The 21,872-nt window shown below is 47.8% G+C and overlaps 2 protein-coding genes across 3 annotated transcripts in view; one reads left to right on the top strand and one right to left on the bottom strand.

The window, feature by feature from the left end:
• Positions 1-13,721, top strand: part of PRIM1 (DNA primase subunit 1) — a 44,568-nt gene extending 30,847 nt beyond the window's left edge. For both annotated transcript variants that reach the window (XM_083484926.1, XM_083484927.1), the window contains exons 7-13: positions 2,022-2,131; positions 3,450-3,541; positions 4,304-4,436; positions 5,218-5,287; positions 7,216-7,307; positions 10,419-10,517; positions 12,541-13,721. In XM_083484926.1, the coding sequence (XP_083341052.1) occupies positions 2,022-2,131; positions 3,450-3,541; positions 4,304-4,436; positions 5,218-5,287; positions 7,216-7,307; positions 10,419-10,517; positions 12,541-12,560 (616 nt within the window). In that variant the 3' untranslated portion in view covers positions 12,561-13,721. The remainder of the gene's footprint in view (positions 1-2,021; positions 2,132-3,449; positions 3,542-4,303; positions 4,437-5,217; positions 5,288-7,215; positions 7,308-10,418; positions 10,518-12,540) is intronic.
• Positions 1-21,872, bottom strand: part of ADCY6 (adenylate cyclase 6) — a 934,310-nt gene that overhangs the window by 503,668 nt on the left and 408,770 nt on the right. The gene's annotated exons all lie outside the window — the stretch shown is intronic.

Raw genomic sequence — 21,872 nt, 5'->3', positions numbered from 1 at the left:
GTGCAAGTAGATGAATAGGGACCGCTTTATAGCGGGAAGGTAAACGGCGTTTCCGTGTGCTGTGCTGGTGCCGGCTCGCCAGATGCAGCTTCGTCACGCTGGCCACGTGACCCGGAAGTGTCTTTAGACGGCGTCGGCTCACAGCCTATAGAGCGAGATGAGCACGCAACCCTAGAGTCGGACACGACTGGCCCGTACGGGCAGGGGTACCTTTACCTTTACCTTTATGACTGTAATAAGAGCCTTGAGCCATGGGAGAGCTTTTGGGCTGCTCCTAAAACCCTAAAACTAGGGTAAAAGGTAAAGGGACCCCTGACCGTTAAGTCCAGTTGTGAACGACTCTGGGGTTGCGGCGCTCATCTCGCTTTACTGGCCGAAGGAGCCGGCATTTGTCTGCAGACAGCTTCCGGGTCATGTGGCCAGCATGACTAAGCCGCTTCTGGTGAACCAGAGCAGCATACGGAAACGCCATTTACCTTCCCGCCAGAGCAGTACCTATTTATCTACTTGCACTTTTGACGTGTTTTCAAACTGCTAGGTTGGCAGAAGCAACAGGAGCTCACCCCATCGCGGATATTCAACCCGCCGACCTTCTGATCGGCAAGCCCTAAGCTCTGGTTTAGACCCAAAACTAGGGTAGGCTGTGATTAATGCAGCTCCAAGGGTAAATATTCAGATGTGGAGGAAAGACCCGTTGAAGACTATGCATAATGACTGGCAAATGTGCAGAATTCCCTTTTCATGGACAGATTATGTGCACATTCCCCATGTGGATGTGCACAATAGCCAGCTGTTATGCACATTAACCACTCAACTCACATTATCCTAATCTGCACAGAGACATACATTACTAATTCCGGGACCGTATCTACATTTCCCCTCCTGCAGGCAAGTGCTGGAATGCATGCCCATTGGCATGCATCCAATTTATGCAATCTGCACAGAACAAAGACCTGCTCGTTTCCCTTCTAGCAATATTTGTGCTTTCTACAAGGGTTGGGTTGCTACAAAATGATGCCATACTATGTTGCAGCTTCCTTCTTCAACAATACAGTGGTACCTCTGGATACGCACACCTCTGGTTGCGTATCCTTCAGGATGCGAACATGGCAAACCCGGAAGTATTTTTCCGGGTTTCGCCACATGCACAAAAGCCCTCTACCCTGCTGCGCGCATGCGCAGAACAGGCACCTCTGGTTGTGAATTCCTTGGGATCCGACCAGAGCTTCAGAACGGATCCTGTGCACAGCCGGAGGTACTACTGTACAGATTTCCCCAGACCTAGGCAAGAGCAAATGAAATGCCATTGAGGCTTTTATTATCTCTGTGTTGCAGGCTGTTCCTGCTGAAATTCCCTCTTTCCCAAAATCCTAGGTGTGGGTGGGCGTGTGAGTGTGTAAACATATTGCACCATTCAGGGCAAAGGCCACCCACCTACTCCAAAGCACCTTATAAAATATAACTAACTTTGTATAAAGGTAAAGGGACCCCTGACCATTAGGTCCAGTCGTGGCCGACTCTGGAGTTGCGGCACTCATCTCGCTTTATTGGCCAAGGGAGCCGGCGTACAGCTTCCAGGCCATGTGGCCAGCATGACTAAGCTGCTTCTGGCGAACCAGAGCAGCACACGGAAACACTGTTTGCCTTCCCGCCAGAGCGGTACCTATTTATCTACTTGCACTTTGACGTGCTTTCGAACTGCTAGGTTGGCAGGACCTGGGACCGAGCAACAGGAGCTCACCCCGTCACGGGGATTCGAACTGCCAACCTTCTGGTTGGCAAGTCCTAGGCTCTGTGGTTTAACCCACAGCGCCACCCGCGTCCCTAACTTTGTATACGTAGGAGGATTATTGAGCTTTATATACATAGCAGGAATGTTGTGCTTCCTGATGATTGACGACATAGTTCACTTGCGGTGCTTTCAGCCCATGCCCTCGGTAACCTTCCTTGTGCCCATTCACCTGCCTCTCCACCAAAGTTACCCCTCTGACTCTCTGATGTTTTCCCCTCTTCTGTTGCAGCGAATCTCTAAATGTGGTGAAGCGTTACTTCAGAGAGTATGCACTTGTCGAGCAGGACATTCTTGGAAGTAAAGAGAGCTATGAAAAAGTGTTGGCTTTGGTCCCAGAGAATATCCTTTCAAGAGCCCATGGGGCGTGCCAGAGAGTGCTGCACATCTTACTAGTGACATGCCTATAAAATCAGGGGGTGAGGAACCTGTGGCCATCCAAATGTTGGGCTGCAACTCCCATCCAACATGGTATATGGCCAGGGATGACGGGTTATATTCCATTAACTTTGGGAGGGCCACAGCTTCCCCTTCCCTGCAATAAATAGTCAAGGCCGTGGGGGCAAAAATCCAGATACCCCTGGGTCTGTTTACTGGCACTTGTGTTGATGCAGGGGTCAGGAAGCAGATTTATCCCGTATCGGAGGCGGCGGCTGCTGTTGTTGTTGGCATCCGTTTGCCTTTGGGGGTGAATTCAAACTTGGAAGGTTACAGCGCCTGCTATGGCATTGGAGACCGATATGGGAGAGACATGTTTTGTTGCAACTGGGGCAGATGAAGGCATCTGGTTATGCTGCTGCAGGTGCAAAATGGCGTTGCTTCTCTCTGCGCTCCTCCCAGCAGGCATTCCTCCTGTGGTCACTGCTAGGGATGCACAACCTGTCTGTCTGTCTGTCTGTCTCCTAGCATTGCAATAATCTGCAAGAGAGTACCATATGGCAGGGGTAATGTTGCCAGCATTCAGGTCATGTTTGCATCAATCTTTGTAGCACAGAGTTGGTCTGCCATCAGGCCTGGTGCCTGAAGCCAGCTCCCCGTAGTGCATGTCCTTGGGGTTCCTGCTGTCTCCCATTCTGTGTACATGACTGAGCCAGTGTAAACGTCGCTGAGACAGGAGTACAGTCATACCTCGGGTTGCGAACGTGATCCGTGCAGGAGGCACGTTTGCAACCCGCAGCCTGAAGCACCACGTCTGCACACACGCGTGATGCGATTCGGCGCTTCTCCGCATGCGTGTGATGTTATTTTGCGCTTCTGCGTGAGCGCCGACACCCGGAAGTAACCCGTTCCAGTACTTCTGGGTTTGGCGCGGTCCGCAACCCGCAGCATTCGTAACCCAAGGTATGACTGTACAAGCATGCTGGGAATGTGAGATTGGAAGAGCATATCTTTGCTTGAGACGCTGTCCTGCTGTGTGATGCCCCAAATTTTACTGATGCAGAAACAGCATCCCTCTAAATACCAGCTGCTGGGGAAGTTGAATGGTAGAATCCTGTTGTGTTCGTATCCTGCTTGCTGGCTTTCCATAGGCGTCCGGTTGGCCATTATGCAAACAGGATGCTGGACTCGATGGGCCTTTGGTCTGACCCAGCAGGGCTCCTCTGCCCCAGGCACCAGCAGGCCTTGGACCAGATTTGAAACTCCTTAACAATTTGGCCACCAGTTCGAAAAGAACTGCTTCAGGAATTCACTAAAAAGCACGATTCGGTCAAGCGCTGGGAGCTTTTGACAAAAGCATTGGAAAGACACTGTGTAAGTATTTGAGGTGCTTGAGGTAGCGGGGGAGGGGGCATTTGCATCATAAGAATCTTTTGGGTGAGTCCCTAGGCTGCCAGCACTGGGTGATGGGGAACAAAGCAACATGAGAAGCTGGCGAGCTTTTATTTCTTGACCAAGATGTGGGATTGACAGCTGAATTCTAAAGCAATGGGATTGTTGGGATGGGCAGTGTTTGATAAAAGCACTTCTCACTAACCCCTTCTGCTGATTCCACCCCTGCCCCCAATATAAAACTGTTCAGCGTTGCAGTCGCAGAGTGTGCTCTTAGGTGCCGTGGTGGCACAACCCTTCCTCTCTCTGCGACTGTAAGGTAAAGGGACCCCTGACCATTAGGTTCAGTCATGGCTGACTCTGGGGTTGCGGCGCTCATCTTGCTTTATTGGCCGAGGGAGCCGGCGTACAGATTCCGGGTCATGTGGCCAGCAGGACTAAGCTGCTTCTGGCGAACCAGAGCAGCGCACGGAAACGCCATTTACCTTCCCGCCAGAGCGGTACCTATTTATCTACTTGCACTTTGACATGCTTTCAAGCTGCTAGGTTGGCAGGAGCTGAGACCGAGCAACAGGAGCTGACCCCGTCACGGGGATTTGACCCGCCGACCTTCTGATCGGCAAGTCGTAGGCTCTGTGGTTTAACCCACAGCGTAGCCTCCTTCTAATAGAGGGGTGAAATACAAATGCCTACAAAAGATCCTCCAAAGTTTGAACCCTTTCCAATCTTCCTCTTCCTTCCCAGAACACACCCAAGAAAATGGCGCACACTGAGTCCGAGATCATGCTTCAGTACTGTTTTCCAAGGCTAGATATGAATGTCAGCAAAGGAATCAACCACTTGTTGAAGAGCCCCTTCAGCGTTCACCCCAAAACAGGTTGGTTGATGCTTCAACATGCCTTCCTTTAGTCAAGATGGGGATCTAATAGGGTGTTGGTCTTGGATCTGGGAGTTCACATATCCCCTTAGGTGTGCCAGCTTCACTCTTGCCAGTGTCCTTAGGCATCTCGCTTGTCTCTCTGCCTAAACTACTTGCAAGGTTGGTGAAATCAAAGAGGGCCACTTAGAGCGCTCTGATCTGTGGAGGAAGGGTGAGATAAAACCATCTTGGTCAGTGGTAGTAGCTGTATCGCCGCCCGCCCGCCCCCCAAAGCATGTAGAGTTATATCTATGCTGGTGTAATGTGTATGGGTTGCTCGTGCGTAAGTTGTCGCCTCTCCAGGCTTTGTTGCCTTGCTAAACCTTTCAGTCTGGGCAGCCCTTCACTTCGTGGCTGCCTCAGTCGCTAGCAGAATCCGGCAGTGGGCGTTTCTTAAATCTTTTCCAACATAAAAGTTGTTTGACACCCAGTCTCCTCCTACTCTCTCTGCTCGGAAGTCTTCTGCGCAGGGTGGGCGTGGGTAGCGGAGGACCCGTGCTCTCCCCGCTGGTGTCCGGTGAAGAGTCCTGGAGCCCTCTCGCCGATTCCCCCATCAGCCCCTCTATATCCCTGGTGTTGCGCTGATTTGCTTCCCCATCTGTGGAGCTGCCTCTCTCCCTGCTGGGCCCTTCTCCAGCATCATTTGAGAGCCTTCCCTCCGCCTCTAGCTCCGATGTCAGTTCCCTGACATCCGGCACCCAGAAAGGCCCCTTCTAACTTGCTCATTGCCCTCCTTTAGGACGTATTTCAGTTCCAATCGACCTGAAGAAACTGGATGAATTTGATCCATTTGCTGTTCCCACTATAAGGTATGAATGATCCAGCTTTGGGCACATGGAAAGTGCAACACACGCTGCCATTTGTCTCTTGGAGCGCAGAGCTGCAGCAGCAGTCTGCATTAGCTTCACTGCGTAGTCTGGTGATAGCCACTGTGGTGGCTTCCACATGCTGTTGGACTACAACTCCCATCAGCCCCAGCCATCTTGGCCAACAGTTAGGAATGATGGCCATTGTAGTCTAACAGCATCTGGAAGACACCATATCAGCTGCTCTTCATGTGGTTAGACCCTTAGGTCACTGGACTAGGAGGATTACAGCATCTTGTGTTAACAGAGGCATAGCTTTTTTTAACCGAGGGGAGGAAACTCCTGTTTCTTACTCTTAATTTCCTTTAACCCTCATATCTCTGCAGCCACAACACAACATTCTCCATTACATATTTACTGTTGACCAGCAGCCTCGTGACCTTCATTGGTTGGGAATTCTAAGAAACAAAAAATAAATACCGTATTTTTTGCTCTATAAGACTCACTTTTTCCCTCCTAAAAAGTAAGGGGAAATGTGTGTGCGTCTTATGGAGCGAATGCAGGCTGCGCAGCTATCCCAGAAGCCAGAACAGCAAGAGGGATTGCTGCTTTCGCTGCGCAGTGATCCCTCTTGCTGTTCTGGCTTCTGAGATTCAGAATATTTTTTTTCTTGTTTTCCTCCTCCAAAAACTAGGTGTGTCTTATGGTCTGGTGCGTCTTGTAGAGCGAAAAATACAGTAAATGGTGGAGTTTTGAAATCGGTAGTTGCAATCACTGAAGTTTTGAAAGGTTCAGTCCACCACCTTGCTTCAAAATGGTAGCCAATTACGTCCAAACATAAAGGAAAACCTTCTCCTGCTGCTTGATCTCTAGAACCATCATGCAGGATTTGTTTACATTATTGTATGAAGTGTCAAAATGCATAGTAAACAAACAACATTCCAAAAACTGTAATACAGTGGTACCTCGCAAGACGAATGCCTCACAAGACGAAAAACACGCAAGACGAAAGAGTTTTCCGGTTTTTTAGTCGTTCCGCAAGACGAATTTCCCTATGGGCTTGCTTCGCAAGACGAAACGTCTTGCGAGTTCTTGCGAGTTTGTTTCCTTTTTCTTAAAGCCGCTAAGCCGTTAAAAGCCGCTAAGCCGTTAATCACCATGCTTCGCAAGACAAAGAAACCGCAAGACGAAGAGACTCGCGGAACGGATTAATTTCGTCTTGCGAGGCACCACTGTAGATGAGATTTATTAATAAGGTCCCAGGGCAGGTAACAACATTATTCTGCCTCAGTTTTGGCATAGCCCAGAGCTGGGGAACCTGTGGCCTTCCAGGTGTTGTTGGACTCCAACTCCCATCAACCCCAGCCAGCTGATAGTCAGGGATGATGGGAGATGTAGTCCAACAACATACAGAGGACTCCCGACGTTGCCTGATCGTATGCATCAGTGGGTTTAGGAGTGCTAAACTGCATAGGACCAAGCTGTTGAAAGAGTTCCACCCTGTAATACAGAAGGTGGATTTGAAGAGAGGATGTTCCTAGAAGAGTGGCGCTGTGGGTTAAACCGCAGAGCCTAGAGCTTGCCGATCAGAAGGTCGGCGGTTCAAATCCCCACGATGGGGTGAGCTCCCATTGTTCAGTCCCAGCTCCTGCCAACCTAGCAGTTCGAAATCACGTCGAAATGCAAGTAGATAAATAGGTACCGCTCCGGCGGGAAGGTAAGCGGCTTTTCCATGCGCTGCTGTGGTTCGCCATAAGCTGCTTAGTCATGCTGGCTACATGACCTGGAAGCTGTATGCCGGCTCCCTCGGCCAATAAAGCGAGATGAGCTCCGCAACCCCAGAGTCGGCCACGACTGGACCTCATGGTCAGGGGTCCCTTTATCTTTTTACCAGGTTTTGTGGGGTTCCTGATGTTTCTGTTTTGTTTTAGCCGCCTCTGTCATGAGCTGGACACAGTTAGCAACGACGAGGGGGATGCAAAAGAAAATGACGGGGAGCCCGAAAACTCTCGGCGGAGCAGAGGTTCGTGAAAGGCAGCGTAAGACCTTGTGAAATCTTCACCCACTTTCGAACATGAGATTGTAATAAGGCAATAGTAAAACTTATACAGTGGAACCTCGGTTGTCGAACATAATCTGTTCCGGAAGACTTCTGAAACGTTCGACAACCGAGGTGCAAAGAGCTGTCGGTATTTCAATGTTGAAAATGGAAAAACATGCCGCAGAATCCGTTCGACTTCCGAGGTGTGTTTGAAAACCAGAAGCAATTATCATATTTTTCCATCTATAAGACCCCCCATATATAAGATGCCCCCTATTTTTGGGCAACAACCAATCACCAGTCCACCCTTGGCACTATCCGTGTATAAAACACCCCCTAATTTTTGACATTATTTGGGAGGGGAGACCTAGTCTTATACACACAAAAAATACGGTACTTCTGGGTTTTCAGCGTTCGGGTTCTGAAACATTCGGCTTTCAAGACGCTCAAAAAACGAGGTTCCACTGTATAATCACAACAACATGGCGATTTTTAGAAGTTTTAGTATGGTTTTTTAAATTGTTTTAAAAAATGTTTTAAGTACAGTCGTACCTTGGTTGACGAATGCCTTGCGAATCGAACGTTTTGGCTCCCGAGCGCCAAGCGTTCCAGTTTGCGAACGTTCTTTGGAACCCGAACGCCTGGCTTGGCTTTCGCAGCTTCCAGTTGGCTGCAGGAGCTTCCTGCAGCCAATCGGAAGCCGTGCCTTGGTTTCCAAACGTTTAGGAAGTCAAATGGACTTCCAGAACGGATTCTATTCTACTTCCGAGGTACAACTGTACTGTATGTTTTTTGATTTTTTATACCGTATTGACTTAACATTTTTCTGTTTGCTGCCTTGGACTTGGGAGAAAAGGCAGGATCCAATATTGTGCTATGTTTCTTCAGTGCAAGCATTTTCACTTGACAGAAAGGACAATTTCTCTCTCCCCGCCCCCCCCCCATGCAATGTTCCAGAGTTCTGCCAAACCACCACCCACTGAGCCACCGAGGAGGAGATGGGGGGTGGGACCCATCACACAAACTGACTGGACCCATTGGTTGAATCTCACCCATAAAGAAATAATAATTAATGAGTGGAATCCAATGTAGCGCCATGGCAATCATTCCGTAAGCGCAAAGATTTCTGCTCGCATGTGGAATTTTCTCCCCCTCTCCTCCCCCCGCACAACCCCTAAATCTGTTGTAGGGGTTCCCCCAGGGCTTCAAAGTAAATTGGGGGAGGAGGGGAGCCCCCTTGCACAAATGTAATATCTGTTATCCCAAAGGAAGAAAAGATATACAGCACTCATTGAGTTCTTGCATAAGCCTGTAATAGGCTTGGCCTCAGAGTTACATGTCACACACATTTAGGGCCAAACCCTGACACGTGTGTATTTATAGCCTGTTTGGCTAGAACAGGGGTCAGCAAACTTTTCCAGCAGGAAAAGTCCACTGTCCCTCAGACCTTGGGGGGGCCCAGACTTTATTTGGGGGGGGGGATGATGCAAGAGCTCTAGTGGCTGCTTACCTGTGTCTTGCGAGTGGCAGGGGCTGGCGGCGGTGGAGGTACGCCAGAGAGGGGCTGATTAAAATGGCGGCCACTCGAGCGCTGCTGGCACCAACAAAGCCCAACCCCCTTCCTCCTCTAGGTAGGGTGGGGAGAAGCCAGGAGGAGGGAGGGAGGGAGGAGGCGCTGCTGTTTGCCGCTGTGTGAGGGCGAGGGAAAGAACACGCATGCTGGCGATCCATGCAGTGATTCCCGAACTGTCCGTGGGCCGGATCCAGAAGGCAATTGGGCCTTATCCAGCCCACGGCCCTTAGTTTGCTGACCCATGGGCTAGAACAGAGGTTGGCAACCTAAGGCCCATAAGCCGGATCCAGCCCATGAGCCTCCTGGAACCGGCCTATGGCCAGTTCCATGGATCGGCGGTTGGATTCCATGGTGGGGGTTTTTGCGGCACGGGCGCCATTTTTTTTTTTTTTTGCCAACATTTTCTCCCCTCTTCCTCACCATGGCAGAACCTCCTCTCTCCTCTATCCCTCCTTCTTGTGCAGCAAATCGCTGGCCAATCGCCTGCAAAGTTTTGAGGCCCCGGCCAATGGGCGAGCGGCGGCTGCACATGGCCAAGAGGAGGAAGGGGGCTGGCCTGGCCTGGCCTGGCTGAGTGCATTTTCAGCAGCCCCTTGTTGGAGCAAGCTGTTTGCCACTGCAGCTTATGCTGCCGCCGCCAGTGCCGCTGCTGGCGGCGGCAGAGAAGGAACAAGCAGCCCAAAAGCAGCCCTTTCAGGCTGCTCATTCCTCCTCCATTGCCACCATTAGCCTCTGCCTCTTGGCAGCACCCTAGGTAGGCAGGGGGAAGGGCTGTGGGAGAGAGAAGCCCCCTCTGCCATATGCACGTGCGCACACGCACTCCGGCCCACCAGGAGGTTTGTGATGCGGTGAACTGGACCGCCCCCCAAAAAGCTTGCCGACCCCTGGGCTAGAATGTGAGATTAGGAGACTGGCTTTTTAACGCTGATCAGAGCACATGGAGGGTGGCAGGGGAAAATGGGAACAAATCTCACCCTGCCTTGCTGTACCTTCCAGAGCTCTGCAGATTTGAGTCTTCTTTTCTCCCAGCTGGCTCAGAGCAGGCTGGGGGAAGTGTATTAAAACATCTCCATCTAGTGGAGAAAGCTGATCTGTGTCCCTTACCTTCAGGGACAGATGAGATACAGGCTGTGTATACACCACACATTTAAAGCACACACATGCACGTCAGCAACCGATTCTGGGGACTGTACTTTGTTAAGGGTGCTAGGACTTCTAGCTCCCTGCAGGGTAAGCAACAGTTTGCAGGATTATTCAGTGTGTGTGCTTTAGATGGATGCTGTGTATGCAGCCACATGCTCCTGCTGTTTTTCTGTTGTAAAAGGGCATAGGGAACCTGAGACCCTCCTGTGGTTGTTGGATTACATCTCCTATAATCCCTGAGCATTGGCAGTGCCAACCTAGGGCTCAGGGGAGTCGGAATCCAATAATATCTGGAGGCTGTGAGTTACGATTATTAAGTTTAGCATGGAAAGTGAACAGCCTGACAACATACTTTGTTGTATGTCTTCTGTTTATAGATTACAAGAAAACCAGCCTGGCTCCATATGTGAAAGTCTTTGAGCAGTTCCTGGAGGAAATGGAAAAATCTCACAAAAAGGAACGTCTCAAGGCTAGCGGTAAGGGCTTGAGTCAGAATGAGAGGGTTGGCTTGTGCTTCCTGTGCTTTCCCCAAACGTTTGTGTGGCGTTTGTACGGACTATTGACCAGTACACCACTAATCTGCTGCCACCACCAGGTCCTCCCCTGTAAATCACTTAGTCTCAGTCAGGTTCTCAAGTTAACAAAGAAGAGTGTAGTTTATTGCAGACACAAACAAATTTTAGCTGCATTCCAAATGTTGTTACTCTTTACCTTCTTAGTCTTATTTTATCCTGTCTTTGTCTCTTCTACCTCCCCTCACACAAGAACCCACTGCACTAACTGTCTCTCTGTTTCCAACCGCCTGCCAACTGCTTTTCCAACTGCCTTTCCCAACCAACCAACCCACTAAAACCAACCAACAACCCACTCCCAAACCTTGGGCAAAGCCCTTTTATAAACAGATAGGCTCCGCCTCCGGCTTTCCTATTGGTCTACATTTTAACCCTTTCTCTCTCCCCTGTACAGACATTTTCAAACCAACGGGCAAACACCAGTTTGTTACCCCTGTATGCAGTCAGTTTTACTGGGGACCTATAAACACGCTTTAGAAGGTTGTTTTTTTACAGAACACGCTTGCTTTACAGAAGATATGTACCGCAGCTCTATTGCATCCTTCACTTTGAAATTTGCTTTGGTTATTCTTCTATGTCTTGATTTTGGGGTTTTGCTTATTTTGCTCTGTGACAGAGGCTATGTACACATCATACATTTAAAGTGCATACACACACACACACACCAGGAATCCTGGGACCTGTAGATTGCCCCTCACAGAGCTACAATTCCCAGCACCCTTAACAAACTACAGACCCCAGGATTCTTTGCGAGGGTGCTTTAAACATATGGCATTACACAGCCTTAGGCTGAAGGCAGAACCACAGATAAGAAATGTGGGTCTGCCACCCAAAACAGCTGCCCTAGCTTTCTCATTAAAAAGGTAAAGGGACCCCTGACCATTAGGTCCAGTTGTGACCGACTCTGGGGTTGCGGCGCTCATCTCGCTTTACTGGCCAAGGGAGCCGGCGTTTGTCCACAGACAGCTTCCGGGTCATGTGGCCAGCATGACTAAGCCGCTTATGGCGAACCAGAGCAGCGCACGGAAACACCGTTTACCTTCCCGCCGGAGCGGTACCTATTTATCTACTTGCACTTTCGAACTGCTAGGTTGCCAGGAGCAGGGACCAAGTAACGAGAGCTCACCCCGTTGCGGGGATTCGAACCGCCGACCTTCTGATCGGCAAGTCGTAGGCTCTGTGGTTTAACCCACAGCACCACCCGTGTCCCAGCTTTCTCATTGCCACCCCCCTAACATGGTACAACTTCCACTGGTGTCGTTACACTGGGCTTCTCTGTTTTACGTAACTGGCTGCTTCTAGTGGAAGTCAGGGAAACACAGCATAGTGATGTCCAGATGGCAGGGAACATTGTATTACATGCTGCAGAGCAGGGAACTCGACACCGGGCTATTTTGAGTAACAATGCTGTTTCGTTTGCTTTGTTTAAGGGCCCCTCCAGACATGCCTTTTATAGCGTTGCCCGTACTATTTATACTGATCCTCAAAAAAGCCCCAGAAACAATGCCATCATTGTGTCAGTTTTCCAGTTTATGTCCCTCGTCATCCCTGTTCTTTTTTAATCTTGCTGCAAAAAATCCAGCAATATTCAAAATTCTTGAACCGTTGTGCAAAGACACCCTGGTGTGGATCTTCATTCTGCAGATACTCCACTTTCGGGGGGGGGGGGTGATCAATGATATGTTCCTCAACTTGGTGCCTTTTTCCTGCAGCCACCTAAGAGTTCTGTAACTTTAAAAATAAATAAATTGGGACAAGCCTTTTGTAAGTTGTTTTAAACCATTTTTGATATTGTAATCTAATTTTTCAACCTGCCCTGGAGCCTTAGGGTGAAGGGCAGAATAATAGCTATTGTTATTAATTTGTTACAGAACATGTTAGATAATACCTTCAAACTATGCCTTACCGGTATATTTTCTTTCTTTAGATATGCAAATGGATTTCTGAAGTTTTTTTGACATTCGGTGTGCAGTAATGAGGACCCTTTCATGCAGCCAGACAGCGGTGTTCATCTGCAGTGGGATGTATTTTTAGCTGCCTTGTTAGATTCTTGCAGCCGCCAACCACTTTCATTTACAGAAGCAGACCAAAGTAATGATAATCCCCCCTGTCCAAGGGCTGGTGATTAGAATAGAATTAGGAGCTCACAGTCTTGTAGGTGCCAGCAGCAGAATACAGAGCCCATGTGGCTAAAGGACCTGATTTAAACCACCCACATGATTAAAATGTAAACATTCAGCAGTAGTGTTGAAATTCCGCATGAGGTGGGAGCCTGCTCAACATGATGTGTCTTTCACTGGTAGCAGATAAAAGAAGAGTTTAAATCACATACTAGCACAGAAAAATGGTGTGGTGTTGTTTCTCCTTGAGATAAACGTCAAAGAACAGGAAATTCTGGATGGTACTTTGAAGGAGAGGGAGCCTGGTTTGATTTGGTTACCAAGAATCAGATGTTCAGGACTCGGCAGAAAACACTGTGGCACGTTTATGGCAAAAGAGGCAACAGGCAATGTGCTAATCAGCCCTGATTACCTCACCATCATCCTCTATTTTCCAGTATAGTTCTTGTTGGTTTTGTCCCCTGCCCCCATTTTTTTAATGCAGAAAGTTCAGTATGCATTTGCTTTTGAGTAGGATGCCTCTTAGATTAACGGTCCTGAGTTAATGAATGTAAGCTAGGTATTTTCTGCAAATATCTGGGCAGCTTTTCATTCTCAGGAGTTTGCATTTTGCCCCCAAGAGAGGCACTGGAACAAACCTGCTCTGCTTGTGAGCCACCAAGCTAAATGCCACTTGCATGTCATGTATTAAGGCAGCAGTGCCTAATTCTCAGCCTAATCTGCCGCCAAGCCTTTTTTTTCTGCCCCCCTCCTGCTACCAAAGTCTCTGCTGATTTCTGTTAGCAGCAAAAGCTAAGTCGATGCAACGCAGAGATTCTGCCAGAGCTATACAAACTTTTGGCCACACCCACTGAAACACACCATGGCTACTTGGAAGTATGCCCTATGGAATTCAGTGGTTTTTGCTCCCAGGTAAGTGTCATTAGGTTTGCAGCCTAAATCAGTCTCTGAGTTGCAGGTATTATGATAAAGCAGCATAAGGCCTTAACGGTGCTCCAAAATGAATTTTTGTGACAAAGTATAGGGCGGAAGTCAGGAGAGGGTTACAGGAAGTGTGCATAATAGCCATGTGTGCATTGCCCACCTCTGTAGTACCCAAAAAGCAGGCTAAGCAGCTTGGCTCCATGTATTTTATAGGCTGTGTACATTAATGTATGCAACATCTATGCTGTAACCAGCAGTGCCTTCCCCACTTTCCTGTTGTTGTTATCTTTCTTTTAATTCTGTACAGGCTAAATGTTAAGACTGTTTTATTTTATCACCTTAGAAGGAATTTGTTCATGTTGTCCTTTTTCGTTTTCTTTATATTTAAAGCTCCGTTGTCCTAAAATCTTTACATTTTCATAAATAAATTTTTCAAAAGAGCCACAAAAGTTGTGAGCTTGCATACGGTCTGAAAGGAGGAGGGAACCTACTCTCTTCCAGTTTACATGTGTTTCCTCAAATGGTTGCATGGACACAAGGGTTTGCGTCCAGATGTCCTGCCCATTGAGCAATCACCCTGATTTGTTTGAAGAAAGTTTGTGCAGAGGTTAGAGGACATTGGCTTCTTATTGAGCATCAGTTCTGATTTGTCTGCATGGAGAGCCACACCGTACATTAAAAGCATATTTAACACATGACTAGTTCCCCCCACATGGAGTCACAATTCTCAGCCCCCTTAACACAGTGCCCTAGATTCTTTGGAGGGTGCCATGTGCTTCAAATGTGTGCTGTGGAATCTTTGTCAAGCAATTCTTATCCCGTAAAGGTAAAGGGACCCCTGACAGTTAAGTCCAGTCGCGAACAACTCTGGGGTTGCGGCACTGATCTCGCTTTACAGGCCAGGGGAGCCGGCGTTTGTCCGCTCCGCAGACAGTTTTTCCGGGTCATGTGGCCAGCATGACTAAGCCGCTTCTGGCGCAACAGAACACTTGACACCAGAGCAGCGCACGGAAACGGCGTTTACCTTTCTGCTGAAGCAGTACCTATTTATCTAATTGCACTTTGACGTGCTTTTGAACTGCTAGGTTGGCAGGAGCTGGGACCGAGCAACGGGAGCTCACCCCATTGTGGGTATTTGAACCACCAACCTTTTGATTGGCAAGCCCAAGGCTCAGTGGTTTAGACCACAGCGCCACCTGCGTCCCTCTTATCCCATACTTCCTGGCATATTTTCCTACCATGTTCCTTACCACACAAAAAAATTACTTGGAGTGGGGTGGGCAGAAGCAGGTTGATGGGACAAGATTATCAGATCCACTCTACTTATGTTACCTGAATTTTCTGGTATGAGACTGAATTCTACCCACAAAACAGCAACAGCCTGGAAGTCCCCAGGGGGCTTCCACACCAGGCGGTTAGTATGGAATTGCCTCACTTGGGGTTCAGTCCCAACCCTGGCAGCTGCCCAACAGTACTTAATGGAGTGGCAATGCCACTGTTAAGTTGTGGGTGAACATATCAGACGACACAGCGATTCTTCAAACAGCTCTTGTTTATTCAGAGGCCAGAACAGAACAGAACTGAAGGGTTCAGACAGCCTGCTTATATAGAGCTCCGGTACAACGTTACTGTAGCAACTTTCTAAAACTATCCAATCACTGAACGTCACTTTCGATCCTTCATTTGCATAACTACAGTATCCCCCTGCTGGCCCAGGGTGAGAACTTCAGTACGTAACAGCCACCACCTCATGTGCAGCCCTGCCAAGTCAACACAGAAGGGGGGAACAAGCAGCCTGAAGTTGAGGCAGCAACTCGGCCCAAAGAATGCCCCACATCAGGGCTTTTTGCCAGCAGCACTTCTACCTGCACGTTTGTGCGGAAATGCTGATGGGAGGGACACTTGCATCCCTCCACAAGCAGAGGCCAGCAGGGCTGGGTGGAAGGATAGCTCCAACCAAAGCACACACCCAGCCTGGGGCAAAGAGTTTGATTGCTCTTCCCTTTTTATAGGGCATATACACAGCAGCAGCATCCATCAGAGTTGTCCTCCATTCCCCATGGCTGTTTCTTTTCTCAGGCTGCAGCAAATCTGACTTCTTTTTTTGGTAGAAGTGGAAAAGCAGCACGGTCTGCAGGTGTGGTGAGCTGTTATTCTTTTGTCTTTCTAAGGTAAAGGTAAAGGGACCATTAGGTCCAGTCGTGGCCAACTCTGGGGTTGCAGCGCTCATCTCGCTTTATTGGCCGAGGGAGCCGGCGTACAGCTTCTGGGTCATGTGGCCAGCATGACTAAGCCACTTCTGGCGAACCAGAGCAGCGCATGAAAACATCGTTTACCTTCCCGCCGGAGTGGTACCTATTTATCTACTTGCACTTTGATGTGCTTTCGAACTGCTAGGTTGGCAGGAGCAGGGACCGCGCAATGGGAGCTCACCCCGTCGCGGGGATTCGAACCGCCGACCTCCTGATCGGCAAGTCCTAGGCTCTGTCATTACAGCCTTTATAGTAGTTTTAAACTACAATTTCCCCCTTCTTGGTCTTGTTAGTATGTTTCCCGTTCATTTATTAAGCTGTACTTTTTTAAAAAAATTGTATTGTTTTAATTAACAATCAGCATCCAGAAATCTTTACAAAACAAATGGGGGGTTGTTGTGATTAAAATTGTGATTGCACACAAAACGATGCAATTGCAGAATTCTGCCATCTATTTTTCAGCTCTTGAAGCCTTGCCAGAAATCATGCTCAGCATTATTCACCTTTTACGTGGTAAGAATTCACCCTTTTTGGTGCTGTGACATCTTTCATCCATGCATATTGCCACAGGTGGCAAAAGTAGCAGCTGAAGTTTCATTCAGAAGCATTTGGTATTGATTTTTTCTCAAGGGCTATGAGAAACTGAAAGCCCACAAAGAACATGCGGGCTACAACAGCTGTCCTTGATATACAAACATAGGATTATGCCTTACACTGAGTCAGACCATAAATCCATCTAGCTCTGTATTGCCTACTTTTCACTGGCAGGTTTCCCAGCTTTATTCTGGAGACCCCAGGGACTGGACCTGGGCCCATCTGCAGGCAGGCCAGATGTTCTGCCACTGAGCTATGGTCCTTCGGCTTCAAGAAAACAAATTCAACAGATGTGGCTGTTCTTGCGGTGAAAACAAGAGTCGCAGGGTACCATAAATCTAAAATGACACTGGGAATTGTGTTCTCAGTACAAAAAGTAACTGTTCCACTTCTGATGTTTGTACTTTCCTTGCACTGCTAATTTATCACCCAAGGACTACGAGTTGGGAAAGAATCACACCAACTTGGACGGAATATTGTATTCATGTGCTCCCATTTTCAGCTATATCCTACCGTATTATTAGGGGTGTGTTGTTTTTTTAGTAAAACACACACGCGTTCTCCCTACTGCCCCAGACTACCTCTTTCTCTGTACCGTGGTACCTAGGATTAAGAACTTAATTCGTTCTGGAGGTCCGTTCTTAACCTGAAACTGTTCTTAACCTGAAGCACCACTTTAGCTAATGGGGCCTCCTGCTGCCGCCGCGCTGCTGTCGCACATTTTCTGTTCTCGTCCTGAAGTACAGTGGTGCCCCGCAAGATGAATGCCTCGCAAGACGGAAAACTCGCTAGACGAAAGAGTTTTCCGTTTTGGAGGTGCTTCGCAAAACGAATCTCCTATGGGCTTGCTTCGCAAGACGACAATGTCTTGCGAGTTCCTGCTGGTTTTTTTCCTCCTCCCCCCTTTTTCTAAGCCGCTAAGCCGCTTATCAGCAGATCCGATCAGCAGATAAGCCGCTAAAAGCCGCTAATAGCGCTAATCCTTCTATGGGCTTGCTTCGCAAGACGAAAAAACCGCTAGACGAAGAGAATCACAGAACGGATTCTTTTTATCTTGCAAGGCACCACTGTATGTATAAATAGTCTGACAAAGTGGACTCAGCCCACCCCCCAAATAAGCCACAATAAATTTGTTAGCCTTTAAATGTGCCACAACACACTATTTTTCCTGTAGTGGGTTGATGTGGCTATCAGCCTGGAAATAACCCTCTCCAAAGTAAAGTACATGAGAGCTTGTGAAGACCAGTGACTTTGAGACTCAGCTGGAAATCTGACCTCCCCTGGTTTGAATCTTGCTTCTGCCACAGACTCGCTAGATAGGCCAGCCACAATCTTGCCTCAATTTCCCACCCTCAATATTGACCACTTTTCAAGGATTAACAGAAAAAGACTACATGAAGGGTGCTGAACAGTATAAGTGCGGTGTCATTGCTAGTCCTTAGTGTATATATATATACAGTGGTACCTCGGGTTAACTACCGTATTTTTCGCCCCATAGGGCGCACCTAGTTTTTTGGGGGGAATAAAGAAAAAAATTATTTCCCCCCCAGGTGCGGGGCTGGGGCGGGGGAAGCCCAAGCGTCCCCCGACCCCAGCCCCCAGAACAGGCTGCTATCTGCAAGCCTAGGGAGCCCTGCGGGAACTCCCACGGGCTCCCCAGGCTTGCGGATAGCTTCCTGAAGCCTGGAGAGTGCGCACCGACCCCTCTCGCTCTCCAGGCTTCAGCAAAAGCCTGCATTCGCCCCATAGGACGCACACACATTTCCCCTTCATTTTTGGAGGTCTGTACTTAGCCTGAAACTGTTCTTAACCTGAAGCACCACTTTAGCTAATGGGACCTCCTGCTGCTGCCGCGCCGCCGGAGCCCGATTTCTGTTCTTATCCTGAAGCAAAGTTCTTAACCTGAAGCACTATTTCTGAATTAGCGGGGTGTGTAACCTGAAGCGTATGTAACCCGAGGTACCACTGTTTACTGCAAATCCTTAGTATATGTATTTAACCTACCAACTCAAGAAAGAACTTCCTCTATCTCTATCTCACAAAGTGGTCCCTAACATATGAGACGATTAGCTTTTATTTGTATTTGTAGAATACTTATTTCACATTTTACAGACCCAGGAGGCTCTCAAATCAGTTTACAAAAGATCATCATAATACAACCTCATTCAGAGTATCTGGAACAGAAACCACACCAGGCCCATAGGGTACCAGGATCATCCAGGCAACATATGCTGCCTTTGTCCTTTGTCTATCCTGGTGCCAGCTCTCTACTACCTCCTACTAGGCAGCAGAGCCCAGACAAGGGAGTGGAACTTTCACAACTGGAACTTTTGTAGCCCATGAGGAGGGCAAGTTTTTTCCTCCTGGCTGTTAGTTTCTAGGGAGCAGCTCAGCCACTACTACCAAGGTCCTCTGATACAGGGGGTAAGGCACAGCAGAGCAGCTGAAACTCACACAGCCCATGACAGAGACAAGTTTTCCTTTCCTGAGAGTCAACAGACAAAACAGAGTTTCCCTTCCTTTTTCCTTTTTTTTTACACTCACAGTTTCGTTTAATGTTATCTTCCATATCTATAATATGGATCAGTCTTGGTTTCTAACTGCCTCAACCGTTCCTCATCAGGCTTGGTTTCCAGACCCTTCATCATCCTGGTTGCCTTCCTCTGCTCACCTTCCAGCTGCTCAATATCCTTCAACTAGCCTGCACTGACCAGCAGCAGTTCTCCAGGGTTTCATTTGGGGGACACACATTCCCAGCCCCCCCCCCCAGAGATACTGCCCAGGACAGAAGACCTGCATGCAAAGCAGATGGTCTAATCCTGCGCTATGGAGACCCCTAGCCTGCCTTGAAGGATGTGGGGATGGTCTCCCTTTGGAAATGGGGCTGCAGGAAGAAGGATGTGAAATGAAGATGCAGCCCAGCTGCAGGTGCCTCCAAGTTCTGACAGAGGAGCATCACCACTCAGATGGGGCCAGGTCCAGGTGGGAGGGTTGCCACGGTGACAAGGACCTGCCCTCCTTTGTGACATCTCTTGATTCTCCCTTAAAAGCCACTGACTTGCAGGTGGCCATTGTGGGTTAGTAGTGAGGCGAGTGGAGGAGAGAGAGGAGTTAGTGGCGGGTGGCAGAGATAAGGTGGAGGATTAGTGAATTGTTATTTTCTCATTTTGACTTTTATTTCATTCGTTACTTTTATTTGATTGATATTATTTTATTCTTTTAATTTTTAATTTTATTGTTCTTTATTTTAATATTTTTATTTTATTGTTCTTTAATATTTTTACTTTTTGTTCTTTATTTTTCATTTGTGCCTATTTTGTATATAATTTGTATTTATTTTGTACATAGAGGAGTACTTATGGTTAGGTGTAGGGGTAGGGGTAGGGGTAGGCATAGGGCTGGGGTGGGGTGGGGTCAGAGTTAGGCTTGAGTGGGCATTTTAGATAGTTAGCTAGTTTAGAGAGGAGGGTGGGAATTTTTCCTGGAAGAAATGTGCAGACTGTAAGTAGGATTCCTTCCCTTTCTCTTGGTTTCCTGGGGGCAGAGTGTGAGTTCTGGGGTCCCCTGAACAGCCTTGACTCTCTGTAAATTGACCCTGCCAGTCTTCTCCAGAGAGCTCAGCTCCTCCACACACTTCCCCTGTCTTCCCCTTTTCTCTCCCCTCTTATCATTTATTATGACATTCCTAGCCCACTTTCCTCCCAGGAGCTCAAGGTGGCCTTCATGGTTCTCCCTGCCACCAATTGTTATCCTCACAACAGCCCTGCAATGTAGGCTAGGAAAAAAATGTAAGATATAGAAGGGGACAAGGCAAGGATACCCCCATCACTGCTCCAATCTATATAAGCCTTAGAGGTGGTGGTGCGGAGAGTAAGAAATAATTCTGACCTAAAGGGACGTGGGTGGCGTTGTGGGTTAAACCACAGAGCCTAGGACTTGCTGATCAGAAGGTTGGCGGTTCGAATCCCCGTGACGGGATGAGCTCCCATGGCTCAGTCCCTGCTCCTGCCAACCTAGCAGTTCAAAAGCACGTCAAAGTGCAAGTAGATAAATAGGTACCGCTCCGGCGGGAAGGTAAATGGCGTTTCCGCGCGCTGCTCTGGTTCGCCAGAAGGGGCTTAGTCATGCTGGCCACATGACCCAGAAGCCGTATGCCGGCTCCCTCGGCCAGTAAAGCGAGATGAGCGCCACAACCCCAGAGTCGGCCACGACTGGACTTAATGGTCAGGGGTCCCTTTACCTTTAACGGGAATATGGATGGGCCACCAGAATTATAAGATAAAAGCCTTTGCAGGTGATGTGGTGTTTTCTGTAGAAGAACCATTGACAAGTTTACAGTACCTAAGTTATTGGAGGAAATAAGGAAATATGGAGAAGTTGCAGGTCTTAAATAAAAGTGAAACTAAGGTTTTAGTGAAAAATATGGATGCACAGGCAAAAAAAGATTTGCTGATGGTCAGCGGGCTGACAACTGAGAAGAAGTTGAAGTACTGTATTCGGGAATATGACTAACAGCGAAAACCCCCAATATATTTCTTTTAAAAAAATATTATTTTTGTTAGTTTATTTTATTGATTTGGGGAGCAGCTGCCCCCCCCCGCCCCCTGGCTATAGCCACGCAAACCAGCAGTCCTACTACAGCACATCAGTGGCCCATGAAACATGGTTAGTCTATTATTTTGATTATTTTCAGCATTTAAATAGTGCCGTTTTAGTCAAAATAGCTCGCAGCGCAGCTTAGCCAAAACACAAAAGTTCTCTGTCCTGAAGATCACAATCCAAAACGGCAACGACACACGAAGAGAATGGAAGCGGAGGAAGGAGGGGAAAGCAAGCTCAAAAACACATTCTTAAAAGTCTCGTCCGATTGTCAGTTGCGGTTCCCTTCCCCTTTTTGTGTGCCACACAAAACAAGTGTGGCTATTTTCAGTATAGTTTGAGGATCACCGCGCTGGAATATCCTGCTTTCTGGCAGCGAATTTTTATTTTTTTAAAATAATATTTTTATTAAATTTTAACAAGAAAAAAGGTTACAAAAAACAACAACAAAAAGACATAACAACAAGCAATAAAGACAGAAAAACAGCAAAACCAAAAATTCCACATAAAAACAGGAACAAAACAAAAAAGAAAAGAAAAATACAAATAAAAATCCCTCCCTTCAATTTCTACCATTCTTTTACTTATTTTCCTGACTTCCTCTCACCTCCCTCTTTGCATTCCATTTAAAAATTTATTCAGCAAATTCATACCCTCTTATCTTACCCTTAATTATATGTCCTCATATAATATTACTTCATATTTTCATTTATAATCAAACCATTCTTGCAACTTCTTATTTCACCTTATTACTCAGCCACTTCATTTTT

The sequence above is a fragment of the Podarcis liolepis genome (genome assembly GCF_965112155.1).
Source record: "Podarcis liolepis genome assembly, chromosome: 2".
Taxonomy (NCBI): Eukaryota; Metazoa; Chordata; class Lepidosauria; order Squamata; family Lacertidae; genus Podarcis; species Podarcis liolepis.
The sequence above is the reverse complement of the archived record's forward strand: the minus strand, read 5'-3'. Positions and strand labels throughout refer to the sequence as shown.